The following is a 16001-nucleotide window of genomic DNA, read 5'->3' as shown; positions in this document are numbered from 1 at the left end:
AAATCCACAATTTTTTTTAAAAAGATATACCCAAACCTGTTTTAAACATCACAAGGATGAAACTTCTTTTTTCTTTCTTTTTTTCTCTAAATGATTTGTTTGTTTTTAAATTGGTTCAATTTCATAACTTCCTTAGCCAATCTTGATGACAAATAGTTTTGATTCCGGTATCAAAACTTGAAACTGGGAAAAATGTTAAAATTACTATATCCCTCTCTTACAAGTTCAAACCCTTTGTGGACGGCTGGACGAGAGTTGAAAGTTTTGTTTTTTTCTTTTTTTTAGATAAAAACAAACATTTCATTAATAGAATAGAAATTACAGACATTTATCAAGCCAAATAGTTTGGAAAATAAAGTCTGGAAAACAATTAAACCACATTGTGATACTCTCAACATTCCAAGCGTAACGGGCAAGTTTGTGAGCTACCCCATTTCCTTCTCTATAAACATGTTAAATTTGGCATTCAGTATATAAAACCCGAAGCATCCTAATTTCAAAAACCAGATCCTCAAGCAAAACTGTAGCCTCAATTTCGGAATTCACCACTTGCACAGCCATTAAGCAATCCGATTCCACAACTAATCTAGAAATTCCCAGACCTGCACAAAGTTACTTTGCTCAAAAAATAGCTAAAAGTTAACAGCTTCCACATTAATCCCCTTGTCTGCAACTTTCGTAGCTGCCCATATAACTTCACCCTTATCATTTCGTAACACCAAACCAACACCAGCTTTGTGAACATCTCCAAATATAGCACCATCAACATTAACTTTTAATCACTCTATAAAATATTGTTAGAATATTATTTTTTAATATTATTATTATTTTAAAATTTAAAAAAATTAAATTATTTATTATATTTCATATAAAAATTTAAAAAAATTATAATGATAAGGTGAAATGAGATGAAATATTTTTACTGTCCAAATGAGACTTAAAAGTTTGTCTTGTTATATTTAATTTATTACAATTAGTAGCTGGTGAAAATATCACCGTACTCTATTAATTGAACACTAGTGAGTGATGCATATATGATGTAGGTCTTACCGTATATTTTATGTTTCTATCTCTCATCCATTCGAAGAAATTAAATTATTTTATAATCAGTCATGCATAACGAGACATGTTCACGGCTAGTTAGATCAAAACCATGAGCTAGTGAGTAGGTATTCTTGAGTCGAGGTCGAAGAGTGAAGTCCAAGCACCGAAGTGAACGATGAGAAGTGATACTGATATTAAGAGAGTAAATTCGTTAAATTTATTTTATAATAAAATAATTTTATAATATAATATATTGTATTAAATTATATCAATTTATAAATTTATTTTTATATAATTTTTTTATTATAAAAATATTTATGATGTTATACTAACGAGTCATGGGTGCCCGTATACGCAATTAATGGTGTTTAGAAGAATTTAAATGGGGCATTCATGTCCCTCTGTTTTTCCGGTTGGTAGTTGAATCGACCTTCAATGCTTTTCTCTGTTCATTTTCTTTTTTCTCTTTTTCATTTCTTTTCCAAGGCAATACTTTTCTCAGTTCACAACCCATAAACGTCACATTTTTCAACGATATCTCCTACGAACTTTATCTTATAAAGGAGTAAAACACAATGAAAAGTGACACGTTCGATCTCTCTCTCTCTCTCTCCTCCCTGTGAAAAAGTCCACCCATCTCTCTCTCTCTCTCCGTTTTTTGGACCTTTTGGCACCCATAAATTGGAGTTGTTCAGCTCGGTTCTTGCCCACTTCGAGGTTGAGAGCCAAAGCTGAGCAATCTCTTTCTCTCTCTCTGATCCTTCGTGTCTCTAGCTTCTTTTGGTGTCGAAAGTGATGGCTGAAGCAGCAGTAAGTAATGGAAACCATGCGGTTGTTTTGAATGTTAAAGAAGGTGATGCTAATGACACCTCCTCTGCCTCCAAAATCAACCATGAAGCAGGCTTCTGTATCTCTGTACCATTCATGCAGAAGGTGAGTACTCCTCTTCTTCCTCCGATTATTTTGAACCCTTCATAATAAACGGTATCTTTTGAATTCCGTTCAAATTCTTTTATTCTCGTGATCATCGCCATGTCGTTTTCTCAGTCGCTAAACGCAAATTGTTCTTCCTGTTTTCTTCTTTTGGTTTATTTCATGATAAATGACAATTTGAAAGTTGTTACATAAAAAACAATGTAACATGATTGTGTTTTTGGGTCAATTTGTTCAGCTCTGTTTTTGCCAGTTTCAATTCGTCTAATGAATCTACTTGACCTGGAAACGGAAATTTTGTATTGATGACAGCTGATTGCGGAGGCGATAGGTACGTACTTCTTGATATTCGCCGGATGTGCGGCGGTGGTGGTGAATATGGGCAATGACAAGGTGGTGACTGTGCCGGGAATATCAATCGTTTGGGGACTGGCTGTGATGGTTTTGGTTTACTCCGTTGGCCACATCTCCGGTGCTCATTTTAATCCCGCCGTTACCATTGCCTTTGCCACTTGCAAGCGATTTCCATGGAAACAGGTATAACTCCATCTTGACCATTCCTTCCATCTCTTCAACCCAAATAATGGATAAAGCTAATATATATATATATAACAGACTTAGGTCTTGGGTGCACTCAGAGGGAATGCATTCAACCCTTTCGGTAGTTTGTAAATAACGAAATTTCCTTCGGAGGAACATTATCATTTGGCCTTTAACTTCGTTTCAAAAGGCATTTTATTAACAATACAAGTTTCAGGTGGGTTGCAACTTTCATTTTTGTAAGCCATCTCTACCAAAAAAAAAAGGGGGGGGGGGGGGGGGGGGGCGGTTTAATTTTGGGGAATTTCTGTGTCTTAATGTCTCTGTTTCAAGCTTAATTTAAACCCCTGATGCCTCAACTTTGAGATATGGGTTCGAATTAAGCACTTCCGCTCACTAGAATTTTCTTGTTGTCTCTTTCTACTTTCAAATTATATATTCAGGTGCCAGCTTACGTATTTGCTCAAGTCCTTGGATCAACAATGGCAAGCGGAACCCTTCGGCTAATATTCAATGGGCACCAGAACTTTTTCGCAGGAACAGTGCCGTCGGGGACAGCAGTGCAGTCTTTTGTGCTGGAATTCATAATCACATTCTACCTCATGTTTGTAATATCCGGTGTTGCCACCGACAACAGAGCTGTTAGTTCCTCACCTTTTACATTGGTCTCAGATTTCCAATAGAAGTAACCGAACTGTTAGTGTGATGAGATGATTAGTTTTCTTTCGAACACGTTGACCTATTCCATCCACAATCTTTCCATATCAACTAACGTGTTTGAGATGCAATGCTAAAATGATTTTTAAGCCTATCCCTTTTGAAAATTATGTACGAATTCTCAAAACCATTTAATTGAATATATTTTTGGTCTCTGCAGATCGGAGAGCTTGCTGGCCTTGCTGTTGGCTCCACAGTCTTACTCAACGTGATGTTTGCAGGGTAACAAATTAATCCAGCCTGATTTATTAATATCTTTCATGAAAAGTATGTGTTCACATTAACAATTTATTTTTGGACATTATTTCCATATTGGGTATGATTATGACGAGTGATTGTCTTCGGCAGGCCGATTTCGGGTGCATCAATGAATCCTGCAAGAACCTTGGGGCCTGCCTTTGTGCACAATGAATACAGGGGGATATGGGTATACATTTTAGGACCGATTCTTGGGGCTGTATCTGGTGGATTGGTCTATAATTTAATCCGGTTCACGGATAAGCCCTTGCGCGAGATCACCAAGAGTGGCTCTTTCCTAAAAGCATCGAAGAGTAACAGCTCCATCTGAGAATTTTGAGGAAAGAACGACAGAGGGAAAGAACAGTACTTGTGTTACATGTTTTGGTGATTGCTAGGTGGTACTTACTAGCAATCCAGATGTTTGTGTGTTACCAAATAATATCTAACTTCACAAATGTAAGCACTATGCTTGCTTTCCTTGTTGTAATTGGTGTCATATATATATGAATATATAACTACGTATTAGATTTTGAAGAAAGAGAAAGGGATAAGTGAGAGAGAGCGAGAGAGAGGAAAAGAGATGACGCTAGGAAAACCTTGGCTGCATGCATGCGCAGACGTTAATTCTCATGATATGGATAAGGTTTGTGACCAATGGTGGTGTTTCTGAAACTCGAACTTAGTTCACATGAATCCTGTTCTGTAATGCACAAGGGAAATGCATGAGCATCGGTTCAAAAAAGTTGTACAAATAAAACTTCGGTTACTAAAAACTCGTGGAACATGGTCCTTATCTTCAAAAGTGATGGTTGTATAACCAATTCTAATAAATAATCACTTCTATTTTTAACAAATTTTAATTTATTTGTTAAAGAGAAGTGCTATATATACAAAGAGAGTTTATAAAAATAAATTCATAAACTGATGTCGTTTTATATGATCCATTAGATCTACTTTATAATAAAATTAACTTTATAATAAAAATAACTTCATAATCTGACGAATTATATCAAGCCGAATCAATTTGTAAGTTTACTTTTATATAATCTCGCTAAAGTATTTCTCATTAATAAATGCTATCGTTTTGACTAAAATAATAAAAGAAACTACTGGAATTAGCTATTTTTGCCCCCATCTTTTTTGTTTAGTACTTCTCTAGTTATATTTTTTTGGGGAGGGGGTGGAGATAGCCATAGGTAAAAACAGGCAGCAAGATCCCAGGCAAGGAGAAAGCTAGCTAAGTAAAACAATAAGGAGAAAACTAAGAACACAAAAGGGAAAGTAAGGCTTGGTTGGTAGGGTTCTTTTTGAAAAGGGCATGACACAACCATCTATGGCTCTCCAATATGGCTTCCTCTTAATGCTATATGACCATTGGAAATACACTAGGAACCAGAGCATGTCTGGCTGGACATTAACCTAATCTTTTAGGAGAATAAGATTGTTTTATAATCTATCCATTCAAACACTAATTATAATTTAAAAGCAATTGAGCATGAAGTTTATACAAAATTTTTATAAAAGTTGAGTTTCATCGATCTTGACCATGTAATGCTCTTTTGTACGGGACTCTTTTATAATTAGAAGAGAGATACAGTATACAAAGTCAGCTATATCTAAACAAAAAATCTGTAGAAAATCTTGATCGTACTATATTATGAGCATCTTCAAACAAGGTTTATTGGCATTGATTCGATGATGTCTATGGGACGTGGTTGCTGAGACTAGGGCCAAACATACCCATAAAACAGCAGCAAGTAGGGAATCAACAATCCCGCACTCCACGGGTAGATACTAGATCGTACTAATCTGGCCAGTCATAGGATGCAACCGTTACTAGTCACATGTTCAAGTTGGTCGAAGTTATTTTAATGAATCAGTTTTGCTTTTGCCTTAATAGGCATAGAATGCAGACATATCATAAAGAGGAATGTCATGTACGGTCCTTATTTAGGAACTCTAATATAAGTTTAAGTAATTTTATCTTTAAAATTTTTTAAAATTACAAAATTATTTCTCCTAAAATGATATTTTTTCTCACTTAATAAAGTGTCTGCACATACAGTCGTTAAGTGGAGACTGCAAATAGAATTTCTCTATCATAAAAGAGATATTTGTAATTGTGAATTGTACAACTACCGTGTAATTATTTTAAAAAAAGTGAATAAAACATGAGATCCTGCGCAAGCGCCGTGCAGTCGCTTTGAAAAAATTAAATAAATACGAAATTCATATGAAAATAAATTAATTTTTTAATAGTAGACCGTACTCTTTTTTTAAAACGATTGCACGATGCTTGTACACTCCATAATTATACGTAATATTACTCTTTTTTTAATAATAAATTTTATTTCATTTTAAAATATTTATATAACATTTGCGCAATTTATAATTATGAGTAGAATTACTTCACATATCATATGATTGCCGTTTACCACCTATGGCATGTTAGCGTAGCCATGTGAAAGATTCACGTGAATCGTGATAGTATTTTTCTATAATTATTTTTTTAAAAATTTAATTACACACAATTTTCTTTTAATAATTTTGTATTATATAAAGGCCAAATCGCATACCTTGCGCCTTGAATAATGGGCCAAAAACCAAATAAATATAAAGGTTGGGATACACTCACGTGATGCATCTGCAAATTTGCTGACTAATCATACGTAGGTGTTGTCTCCATTTTGTGACACGTCATGTGTAAACTATGCACATAAATGAATCAATTTTGTAATTTCAGTAGTATAGATATAGTAATGAGTTGTACCGTATACTTATTTTGAAAAAAAAATTTATTATTAAAAAATTAATTTTTTTATGGTCTCAAATTTATTATTTTTTTTAAAAAAAAGAATACATGACACTTCCGCACTTTGTGATTTTAAATATAATTTTTCTTATAATTTATCCAAAGAAATATAAAGAAATGAAACATAAATATACAAAAAGTTTATGCTTTACATAAAAAGAGAAAAGAAAAAGAGAAAATGGGTACCTCTAATTAGTTGTGTTTTAAAATGAATCTCATTGCCAAAATTGCTTCTATATGAATGCCTGTTTTGTGGCAATGTTTTCTGGATTCTTTTTTACGTAACTTGTAAGAGTTTGCTTTGCTTTGGAATTAAGAAGTTATAATAATTCTTCGGTTCCGTCATCCTTTTTATTTGGATTAAAAGTATGTGAGGATGGATTGAGCCAAATAATGATTACAACCCAATGCGAGATTCCTGAATCCTAAATAGGTGTAATAAAGCCAAACCACAAGTTAGAAAGTAGAGGATTAATACCCAGCAACGCTAGACTACTGAGACTGCTTCATGAAAGAGACACAACTACAAGAAGGAGGGTATAATACGAGGAGTGATACATCTATAAAGAAATTCATTTATCTGGTTTAATATAATATGTCATATTTACTTTATAATAAAAATATTTTATAATATAACGTATTAAATAAACTATATCATTTTATATTTTTTATATCAAGCATTTTTCATAATCAAAAGACACGGTAATAGAAAAAAATCTTCCAAACTAGTTTACCAAGGACTATATAAATGTGTAAGAGTGGCATTGAGGAAAATCCCTTGCTAATATAAGACAATGCTAAGACCTAGTTCGGAACACATGTATTTTAAAATATTTTCATATATTTCCTCTCAAGCCAAAATATTTTTCAATTTTAAATTTTTAATTTTTTTTATCTAATCATTATCTAATTATTACAATTTTCACAAACTTTCAAACAAAATATAAAAAGAAATACTTTTTCAAATTTTAAAATAATAATAATATTAAAAAACTATATTCAAATAATATTTGAATTTTATAATTTTTTCTTAATTTTTTCTCTCTCATTTCCCAAAACTCAATAAAGCATGTTAACTCAAACCATTTTATTACGATTCATAAATAATTTTACTACTATTTGCAGATATTTTTGAAATATTCTAAGTGTTCAAACTATGTGTCGACTTTATTTATGTTTTACATGAGTACGACTTTTTATCCAGTTTGGTCCAAAATATCGCATCTATTGCCCATGCTTCAACTATTGCTGGGAACATAATTTACATTACTGTAACAGAAAGGTTCATTTGCCGGTTGGCTTGTCGTTTGCAACCAACAAACTAGTTAGAAACTTGATGAAGCTTATTAATGTGAGGTCGGCATTTCAGGTTGGTGATAATGAAGCCCAAATTATGTTTACAGTAGCTTTATTGTGTACAAATGTATCTCCATCACTTAGGCTGGCCATGTATGTATGAGGTTAATTTATGTTTAAACTAGCTTTATGGAAAGATAAATGACTATTCCGATCTAATTTTTCACTTCCTCCATGTATTTTGATCTAATTTTTCTAGCACCTAATATACGAGAAATAGATGACACCATACATTCAAAACATTAATTGACAGAAACAATTGTAGTTTGGGGATAAAATGGCAACTTAGATAGTTCCACGATAATATTGCAAAAGAACTAATAGTTTGAGGTGTAAATTGTAATTTTGTCCAAAAACAATGAAGCATAACGCATAAATCCCAAACATAAGAGGCATAAACATGAGGGAGTTGTAAGCAAACTTGACACTCAACTTAGTTTGTTCTACTATGTAGAACAAACTTTGATTTGAGCTTATTGAGTGTGGCTGAAACATTTTTTATGTCAATTCTTTGTGGAGGTGACTCTGCGCAACAATCCAAAGCCAATCTCATAATTGAAGATATGCAGTCTTCCATGGCAGCATGCTCTTTTTCATTTCTCAACAAATTGGCATCAACAATAGTGAGTATTGAAGTGAGCAGTGATTCATCTACCCAGTGTTTCAAGGTCATTTTTCCAAGAAACATGCCATCCGTAGGCTTCTTTCTTGTGAAAGTTTCCATTAGTAGAATGCCATAACTATACACATCGCCTCTTGTCGAAACAACTCCTTCTAATCCATACTCTGTGGATAACATTCCATCTCATCATAAATAGTTTCTTATTTTATAATAGTTCTGAACAAACAAATCTAAAAAAAAAAAAAAAACTAGTACCTGTAGATCAAGACTTAATATATATATATATATAAATATATATTGCTCTGGACTCGAAAGATATTTAATTGCATGTGAACTTGTAGAATGATGAACATGCAATTTGAAATGGAGAGGTTTGAAAATTTACCTGGTGCCATGTACCCGAAAGTAGCAAGAGTCATGGTCTGCATCATAGAGTCCCTATCATCTAAGAGTTTGGCCATGCCAAAATCGGCAACATGTGCAACCATTTCTTGATCTAATAAGACATTGCTTGGTTTCAGATCACAATGAATAATTGCTGTTGAATAACCATGATGAAGGTATTCTAATGCTGATGCGATATCAATCATGATATTTAGCCTTTGTAAGATATTCAGATAGTGATCTTGAGAGTGCAACCATTTCTCTAAGTTTCCATTAGGCATGTATTCCAATACAAGGGCTTTGAAGTCAATATTGCTGCAAATGGTGATGATTTTGACAAGATTTCGGTGACGAATATTTCGTAGCACCTCACACTCTGCATCAAAACTTTTGAATGCCCCTTTCACTTGCAAGTTCATAATTTTGATTGCAATATTCATCCCATCTGAAAGTGTTCCTTGGTATACTGACCCAAAACTTCCTTCACCAAGTAAATTATTAGAGCTGAATCCATTCGTTGCTTGTACAAGTTGCTGGTGAGAAATTCTTCTCCATGTAACTAGAGGGTACAAGTCTGCTTGAGCAGGAGATTTTGGATTCCTCTTTTTCCATCTTTTCCAAGTAAATGCAAGGGTCACAACAAGCATTATAAACCCAATTGTTGGCAATACATACCTCAGCATATGTGGCCATATTGTCTTCTTTTTGCAAGGATCACCTTCTTTATATGGGGGAACTTTCAATCGAGTTGCACCACAAAGTGCGTTGTTTGACATAAATGATGCAGCTGAGAAGTTTAGAAATGGTCCACTTGTGGGAATTTCTCCTTGTAGTTTATTGAATGAGAGATTTAGGTATTTGAGGTAATGGAGTTCTTCTAAGGACTTGGGAATCTCTCCAGATAAATTGTTATCGGAAAGATCCAAGAACTCCAAGCTTACCAATTCGCCTAAAGATACAGGAATTGAGCCTTGTAGTCGATTTATTGCCAAGGAGAGATTAGTCAAATCTTTGAGAGCACTGATTGTTTTCGGGATATCACCTGATAGTTGATTTCTTGACAAAGTCAATATCCTCAAGACCTTCATTTTCTCAATCTCAGATGAAAGAGAGCCACTTAAAGAATTGGATGAGAAGTCAACCTCCAAGAGATCTGTAAGCCTCCACAAGCTCAATGGAATCATAGAAGTTAATTGATTGAAGCCTAAGTAGAGAGCTCTTAGCGAAGTCATATTATCTATGCATCTAGGAATGTGTCCAGATAGATCGTTACCAACTAAATGTAATTTAAACAAACTCCTTAAATAACATAGTTCTGGTGGTATGGTTCCTTTTAGTCTATTACCATCAAGGCCCAAACTTTGAAGCATGCTTAAACTTCCTATTGTGGTTGGAACATGTCCTCTCAATTCGTTGCTGGATAAGGTCAACACAGTCAAACCACTTAAATTCCCGATCTCTATTGGAATGCTACCCTTAAGTTTACAATTATCTAGGCGAAGTGTTTGAAGAGAAAGAGAGAGATTTCCAATGGACTTGGGAAGGAAGCCATTCAAGCGATTTTTGCCCAAAGCTAATTCAACAAGATTTATACAACTCGACAAATAGGAGAAAATACTCAATTCTGGAGTTTCAATCGTCAAATCATTAAATTGTAGGTCGAGCAACTGGAGGAATCTTAAATTTCCAAGAGATTTTGGAATTAAGCCCGAGAATGAGTTCTCAGCTAATTCTACGAGAGCGAGCTGTGAAGCATTAGAGATAGAGTTGGGAATTGTTCCGCTTAATTTATTTTCCCCAAGAAAAAGTTGTTGAAGATTTGGAAGGAAGAGACCCATATTTGATGGAAGATGGCCTGATAGGTTATTTACCGCCATTCCAATCCATCTTATTGTTGAGATATTGAAGATCCCAAATGGAATTGAGCCAAAAAAACCATTGACTCCAATTTCGAAAGCCTCTAGATTCTGCAGATTGCCAATTTGATTTGGTATTAAACCTGTCACAATATGATCGATAGTCATTTGTATTTTCTATTCGTGATGATAAATTAAGTAGATATAATGATCCTAGAATACTCATAATTAGCAGTAAGAAAATAACCATGACCTAAAATATCATGCATGGGTCTGGGCTGGCACATTTCAGGTTGATTAAGTCTAGCTCCTCTCTGGCCAGTTCAAATTATACCATGCATGGAGGTGTCACAAATAGTTATTAATGTTTCTGGGTCCTCTTGCGATTTTGTTACTAGACTTGTTGAAATATTCTAGTTTTTAATATATTGTGTACAAAGCATTTTGTACTTCAAATTTAAATTAATTGTTCAATCATAGATGATCATAGAACATGTATACTAAATCAATAATGGTATTGATGCAATTGACTCATATAGGACCATACAATCGTACCCTCAAAGTACGATCAGAAAACATGTAAATTGTTTCAAATAAGACTAAGAATATATACCTTCAAAGTTGTTGTAGGAAAGGTATAGCTCTGTAAGCATCGTTAAATTCCCTATTTCTGGGGGTAGTCTTCCTGTAAATTTATTAGTCAATAAATATAGAATTTGCTAATGTTTGTATTTGAACAAAATTGATAACTGTATATTGGAAGTTTATAGCCGGCTAAACATACCTTCAAAGTTGTTGTCAGAAAGGTATAGCACTGTAAGCATAGTTGAATTCCCTATTTTCGGGAGTTCACCTAACAATTGATTATGATAAATAGAAAGATACTGTAGATTGGGAAGATGATCAAACATATGTGTAGATAGTCTACCATATAGCATATTCCCTGCAAGTTCAATGATTTGTAGTGAAGTTGTGTTGAAGAAAATGGAGGGCATCGGTCCTGAAAGCTTGTTCGCTCCAAGATAAATTTCTTGCAAGGAAGATATCTTGAAGATAGATGAAGGTATGGAGCCCGAAAGCTGATTGAATCCAAGAGAAATAACTTGCAATGAAGATATGTTAGACAGAGATGGTGGAATGGTACCTATGAAATTGTTATCACTAAGATACAATTTTCTAAGTTTAGTTAGCGATCCCATCTGTGATGGAATTGCTCCATTGAATTCATTGTATCCAAAGTCAAAGAATTTCAACCGAGTAAGATGAGACAACTCAATTGGCATTGAGCCATGGAAACTGTTGTTTTTTATGCTTAGGCTCACAAGAAATGAAAGGTTTCCAATATGCGGAGGAATGGTACCTACAAGGCCCATGAAAGAAAGGTTTAAGACCATGACTCGGTAATGTCTAGAACCACAAATGACACCTACCCAATTGCAAACGGAAGTATTAGTAGACCAGTTTTTTGTGAAATGATTTTGGGGATCAAAAGAAATATGAGCCTTCAAGGCAAGAAGAGCAGATTGATCCGTGGTAATGTTGGGAGTTGCTGCCAAGGCAATGCTAAACCCGCACACAAAATAAAGCATGATCAGGAAACTTGTTGGGACAGCCATGTGAAGTGTACGTCGGTTTAGGCACTCAAATTGAGGATAAACAAGTGAGACTGATGTTTAAAAAAGATTGCAGCCAAAGAGGGAGGGAGAGGGTGGTTAGCGTGTTGTTGTCATCATTGACTTGTGCGGTAAAATTAATATGGAAAGACCGCCAACTCATGGTGCATGCGTTAAAGTCGAGGCTAGCTAGCGACCACATTAAAAAAAAAATTTATTGTTCATTATTGTTTCATCAATAGCCATGATGTAGCATCAAACATTAGGAAATTATTTCGTATAAGAATGAAATTATTGTCTAGATTGATTAAGACTCATTCTCAGGTAAGGCTTTCGCAATATCAAGACTCATTCTCAGGTAAGATTATAAGATTGCTGCGTGCGACGTGGACGAGTGAAGAAAAATTATGCAGATATCAAAGTCAATCATTGTGCGCTGTTTTTAAAATTGTTTTAAGATCGACACCACTTTTCAAGGGGTCTAATATCAACATGAACGATGCAATTACTGCTGTTTTTGACCAAAACTCTACAGATTGCTCCCTACGTTTCTAAATAGTTTCAAAAAAGATAAAAAAACAGAGCTTCGTTCGGGGAAACGGTTCGATCTTCAACTCAGAGACATTACATAAGAACTGCTCCAGTAACTCATTCGAATGGATATGTTATTACTAACTATAGAACATAGGTCAGGTAGAGAATGAACCTGTTTTTGCGCCAAGATCAACTGCTCAAAGTACCTTAATGCCCCTTCATGAACCTCTTCCGGAGATGATAACAGCGTTCCATCCTGAAGTCTCATGTGTGTCATTTTTAATAAAATTATTAAAAGTTAAACCCATGGAAAGAGATTATTCAAACTACTTATATTATCTCTTAACACAACATATTGTTCTGCTGATAATGCCACTCTCTGAACCGAATGGATATGATAATAAAATTTGTCTCTTCTTGTTGTCTCTTTCTTTTTTCAGGTGCCAGCTTACGTATTTGCTCAAGTCCTTGGATCAACAATGGCAAGCGGAACCCTTCGGCTCATATTCAATGGGCACGAGAACTTTTTCGCTGGAACAGTTCCATCGGGGACAGAACTGCAGTCTTTTGTGCTGGAATTCATAATCACATTCTACCTCATGTTCGTAATATCTGGTGTTGCCACCGACAACAGAGCTGTTAGTTCCTCACCTTTTACATTGGTCTCAGATTTCCAATAAAAGTAACCGAACTGTTAGTGTGATGAGATGATTAGTTTTCTTTCGAACTCTGACCAATTCCATCCACAATCTTTCCATATCAACTAACGTGTTTGAAAATTACGTATGAATTCTTAAAACAATTTAATTTAATATATTTTTGGTCTCTGCAGATCGGAGAGCTTGCAGGCCTTGCTGTTGGCTCCACGGTCTTACTCAACGTGATGTTTGCAGGGTAATAAATTAATCTGATCTGATTTGTTAATATATTTGTTAAATACGTTGACACTTGATTTTGGACATGTTTTCCATATTGGGTATGATTATGATGAGTGATCGTCTTCGACAGGCCGATATCAGGTGCATCAATGAATCCTGCAAGAAGCTTGGGGCCTGCCTTTGTGCACAATGAATACAGGGGGATATGGGTATACATTGCAGGACCGATTCTTGGAGCTGTATCTGGTGGATTGGTCTATAATTTAATCCGGTTCACGGATAAGCCCTTGCGCGAGATCACCAAGAGTGGCTCTTTCCTAAAAGCATCGAAGAGTAACAGCTCCATCTGAGAATTTTGAGGAAAGAACGACAGAGGGAAAGAACAGTACTTGTGTTACATGTTTTGGTGATTGCTAGGTGGTACTTACTAGCAATCCAGATGTTTGTGTGTTACCAAATAATATCTAACTTCACAAATGTAAGCACTATGCTTGCTTTCCTTGTTGTAATTGGTGTCATATATGTATGAATATATAACTACGTATTAGATTTTGAAGAAAGAGAAAGGGATAAGTGAGAGAGAGAGAGAGAGAGAGAGAGAGAGGAAAAGAGATGACGCTAAGAAAACCTTGGCTGCACGCATGCATAGACGTTTATTCTCATGATATGGATAAGATTTGTGACCAATGGTGGTGTTTCTGAAACTCGAACTTAGTTCACATGAATCCTGTTCTGTAATGCACAAGGGAAATTCATGAGCATCCGTTCAAAAAAGTTGTACAAATAACTTCGGTTACTAAAAACTCGTGGAACATGGTCCTTAATCCCTATCTTCAAAAGTGATGGTTATATAACAAATTCTAATAAATAATCACTTCTATTTTTAACAAATTTTAATTACTTTATTAAAGAGAAATGCTACATAAACAAAGAGAGTTTACAAAAAATAAATTCACAAATTGATGTGGTTTCATGTGATCCATTAGATCTACTTTATAATAAAAGTAGCTTTATAATCTGATGTATTACATCAAGCCAAATAAGTTTGTAGGGTTACTTTTGTATAATCTGGCTAAAGTATTTCTCGTTATTAGATCCCACCGTTTTGACTAAAATAAAGAAAGAAACTACTGGAATTAGCTATTTTTGCCCCCATCTTTTTTGTTTACTACTTCTCTAGTTATATTTTTTTGGGAGGGGGTGGAGATAGCCGTAGGTTAAAACAGGCAGCAAGCTCCCAGGCAAGGAGAAAGCTAGCTAAGTAAAACAATAAGGAGACAACTAAGAACACAAAAGGGAAAGTAAGGCTTGGTTGGTAGGGTTCTTTTTGAAAAGGGCATGACACAACCATCTATGGCTCTCCAATATGGCTTCCTGTTAATGCTATATGACCATTGGAAAGACACTAGGAACCAGAGCACGTCTGGCTGGACATTAACCTAGTTTTTTAGGATAATAAGATTATTTTATAATCTATCCATTCAAACACTAACCATAATTTAAAAGCAAGTGAGCATGGAGTTTATACAAAATTTTTATGAAAGTTGAGTTTGATTGATCTTGACCATGTAATGCCCTTTTGTACAGGACTGTTTTATAATTAGAAGAGAGATACAGTATACAAAGTCGGTTGTATCTAAAGAAAAAATCTGTAGAAAGTCTTGATCGTACTATATTATGAGCATCTTTAAACAAGGTTTATTGGCATTGATTCGATGATGTCTATGGGACGTGGTTGCTGAGACTAGGGCCAAACATACCCATAAAATAGCAGTAATTAGGGAATCAACAATCTCGCACTCGAAGGGTAGATACTAGATCGTACTAATCCGGCTAGTCATAGGATGCAACCGTAACTGGTCAGATGTTCAAGTTGGTCATAGGAAGCTCCCAATATTGTGTTTCTTTAGGAAACTAGGTTACAGGTGCGTGATTTTGATTTTGTTAAGTTTAAGCTTAGATTTAGTAACTATTTGGCAGTGAGCAGTGAGGGTCGGAGTGGCGATATCGCGATGATGTGGGGAAGGGATGTTCATTTAACGATTATGAATTACTCAAAATCCCATATTGATGCACGTGTTATGCTAGATGGGATTAGTACGGATACGTTTTTTCTTACGAGGATTTATAGGCATCTGGATCATAGTTTTAGACACGGGACGTGGGATTTAATCCGTTCTTTTTGTAGATAGGATGTTGAGGCATGGTTGGTGTTTGGGGATTTCAATGAAATCCTATATCAGCATGAGAAATGGGGAGGCCGAGATAGGCCTGAAAGACAGATGCTTGATTTTCTAAAGGTTCTTAATGATTGTATTTTGAGGGATATTGGTTTCAGTGGTCCCAAGTTTACCTGTTGTAATGGGAGTGGGTCTGGTTTGAGTATTAGCGTACGACTGGATCGGTATTTTTGCAATCCACAATGGTGGAATCGTTTTGCACAAGCGAGAGTAGAGTAATACATGAAGGGGC

General features: G+C 35.0%; 2 protein-coding genes across 3 annotated transcripts; one reads left to right on the top strand and one right to left on the bottom strand.

Annotated features, from left to right (window-relative positions):
* The first annotated feature begins 1616 nt into the window (after positions 1 to 1616).
* Positions 1617 to 14033, top strand: LOC121267508 (aquaporin NIP1-2-like). Of its 2 annotated transcripts, none has more exons than XM_041171395.1 (5): positions 1617 to 1977; positions 2290 to 2514; positions 2961 to 3158; positions 3395 to 3456; positions 3583 to 4005. In XM_041171395.1, the coding sequence occupies exons 1-5, from the start codon at positions 1840 to 1842 to the stop codon at positions 3800 to 3802; spliced, it is 843 nt and encodes a 280-aa protein (XP_041027329.1). In that variant the 5' UTR covers positions 1617 to 1839; the 3' UTR covers positions 3803 to 4005. The 2 variants fall into 2 exon arrangements, with proteins under 2 accessions (XP_041027329.1, XP_041027328.1); XM_041171394.1 differs by lacking the exons at positions 2961 to 3158; positions 3395 to 3456; positions 3583 to 4005 and adding exons at positions 13092 to 13289; positions 13484 to 13545; positions 13660 to 14033 and having other exon boundaries at positions 1643 to 1977.
* On the bottom strand, positions 7851 to 11787 carry LOC121267643 (LRR receptor-like serine/threonine-protein kinase EFR). Its single transcript, XM_041171601.1, has 4 exons — positions 11289 to 11787; positions 11118 to 11189; positions 8650 to 10647; positions 7851 to 8428 (listed from the first exon to the last, which is right to left on the bottom strand). The coding sequence occupies exons 1-4, from the start codon at positions 11785 to 11787 to the stop codon at positions 8076 to 8078; spliced, it is 2922 nt and encodes a 973-aa protein (XP_041027535.1). The 3' UTR covers positions 7851 to 8075.
* Positions 14034 to 16001: the final 1968 nt, after the last annotated feature.

The sequence above is a fragment of the Juglans microcarpa x Juglans regia genome, chromosome 5S (genome assembly GCF_004785595.1).
Source record: "Juglans microcarpa x Juglans regia isolate MS1-56 chromosome 5S, Jm3101_v1.0, whole genome shotgun sequence".
Taxonomy (NCBI): Eukaryota; Viridiplantae; Streptophyta; class Magnoliopsida; order Fagales; family Juglandaceae; genus Juglans; species Juglans microcarpa x Juglans regia.
The sequence above is the reverse complement of the archived record's forward strand: the minus strand, read 5'-3'. Positions and strand labels throughout refer to the sequence as shown.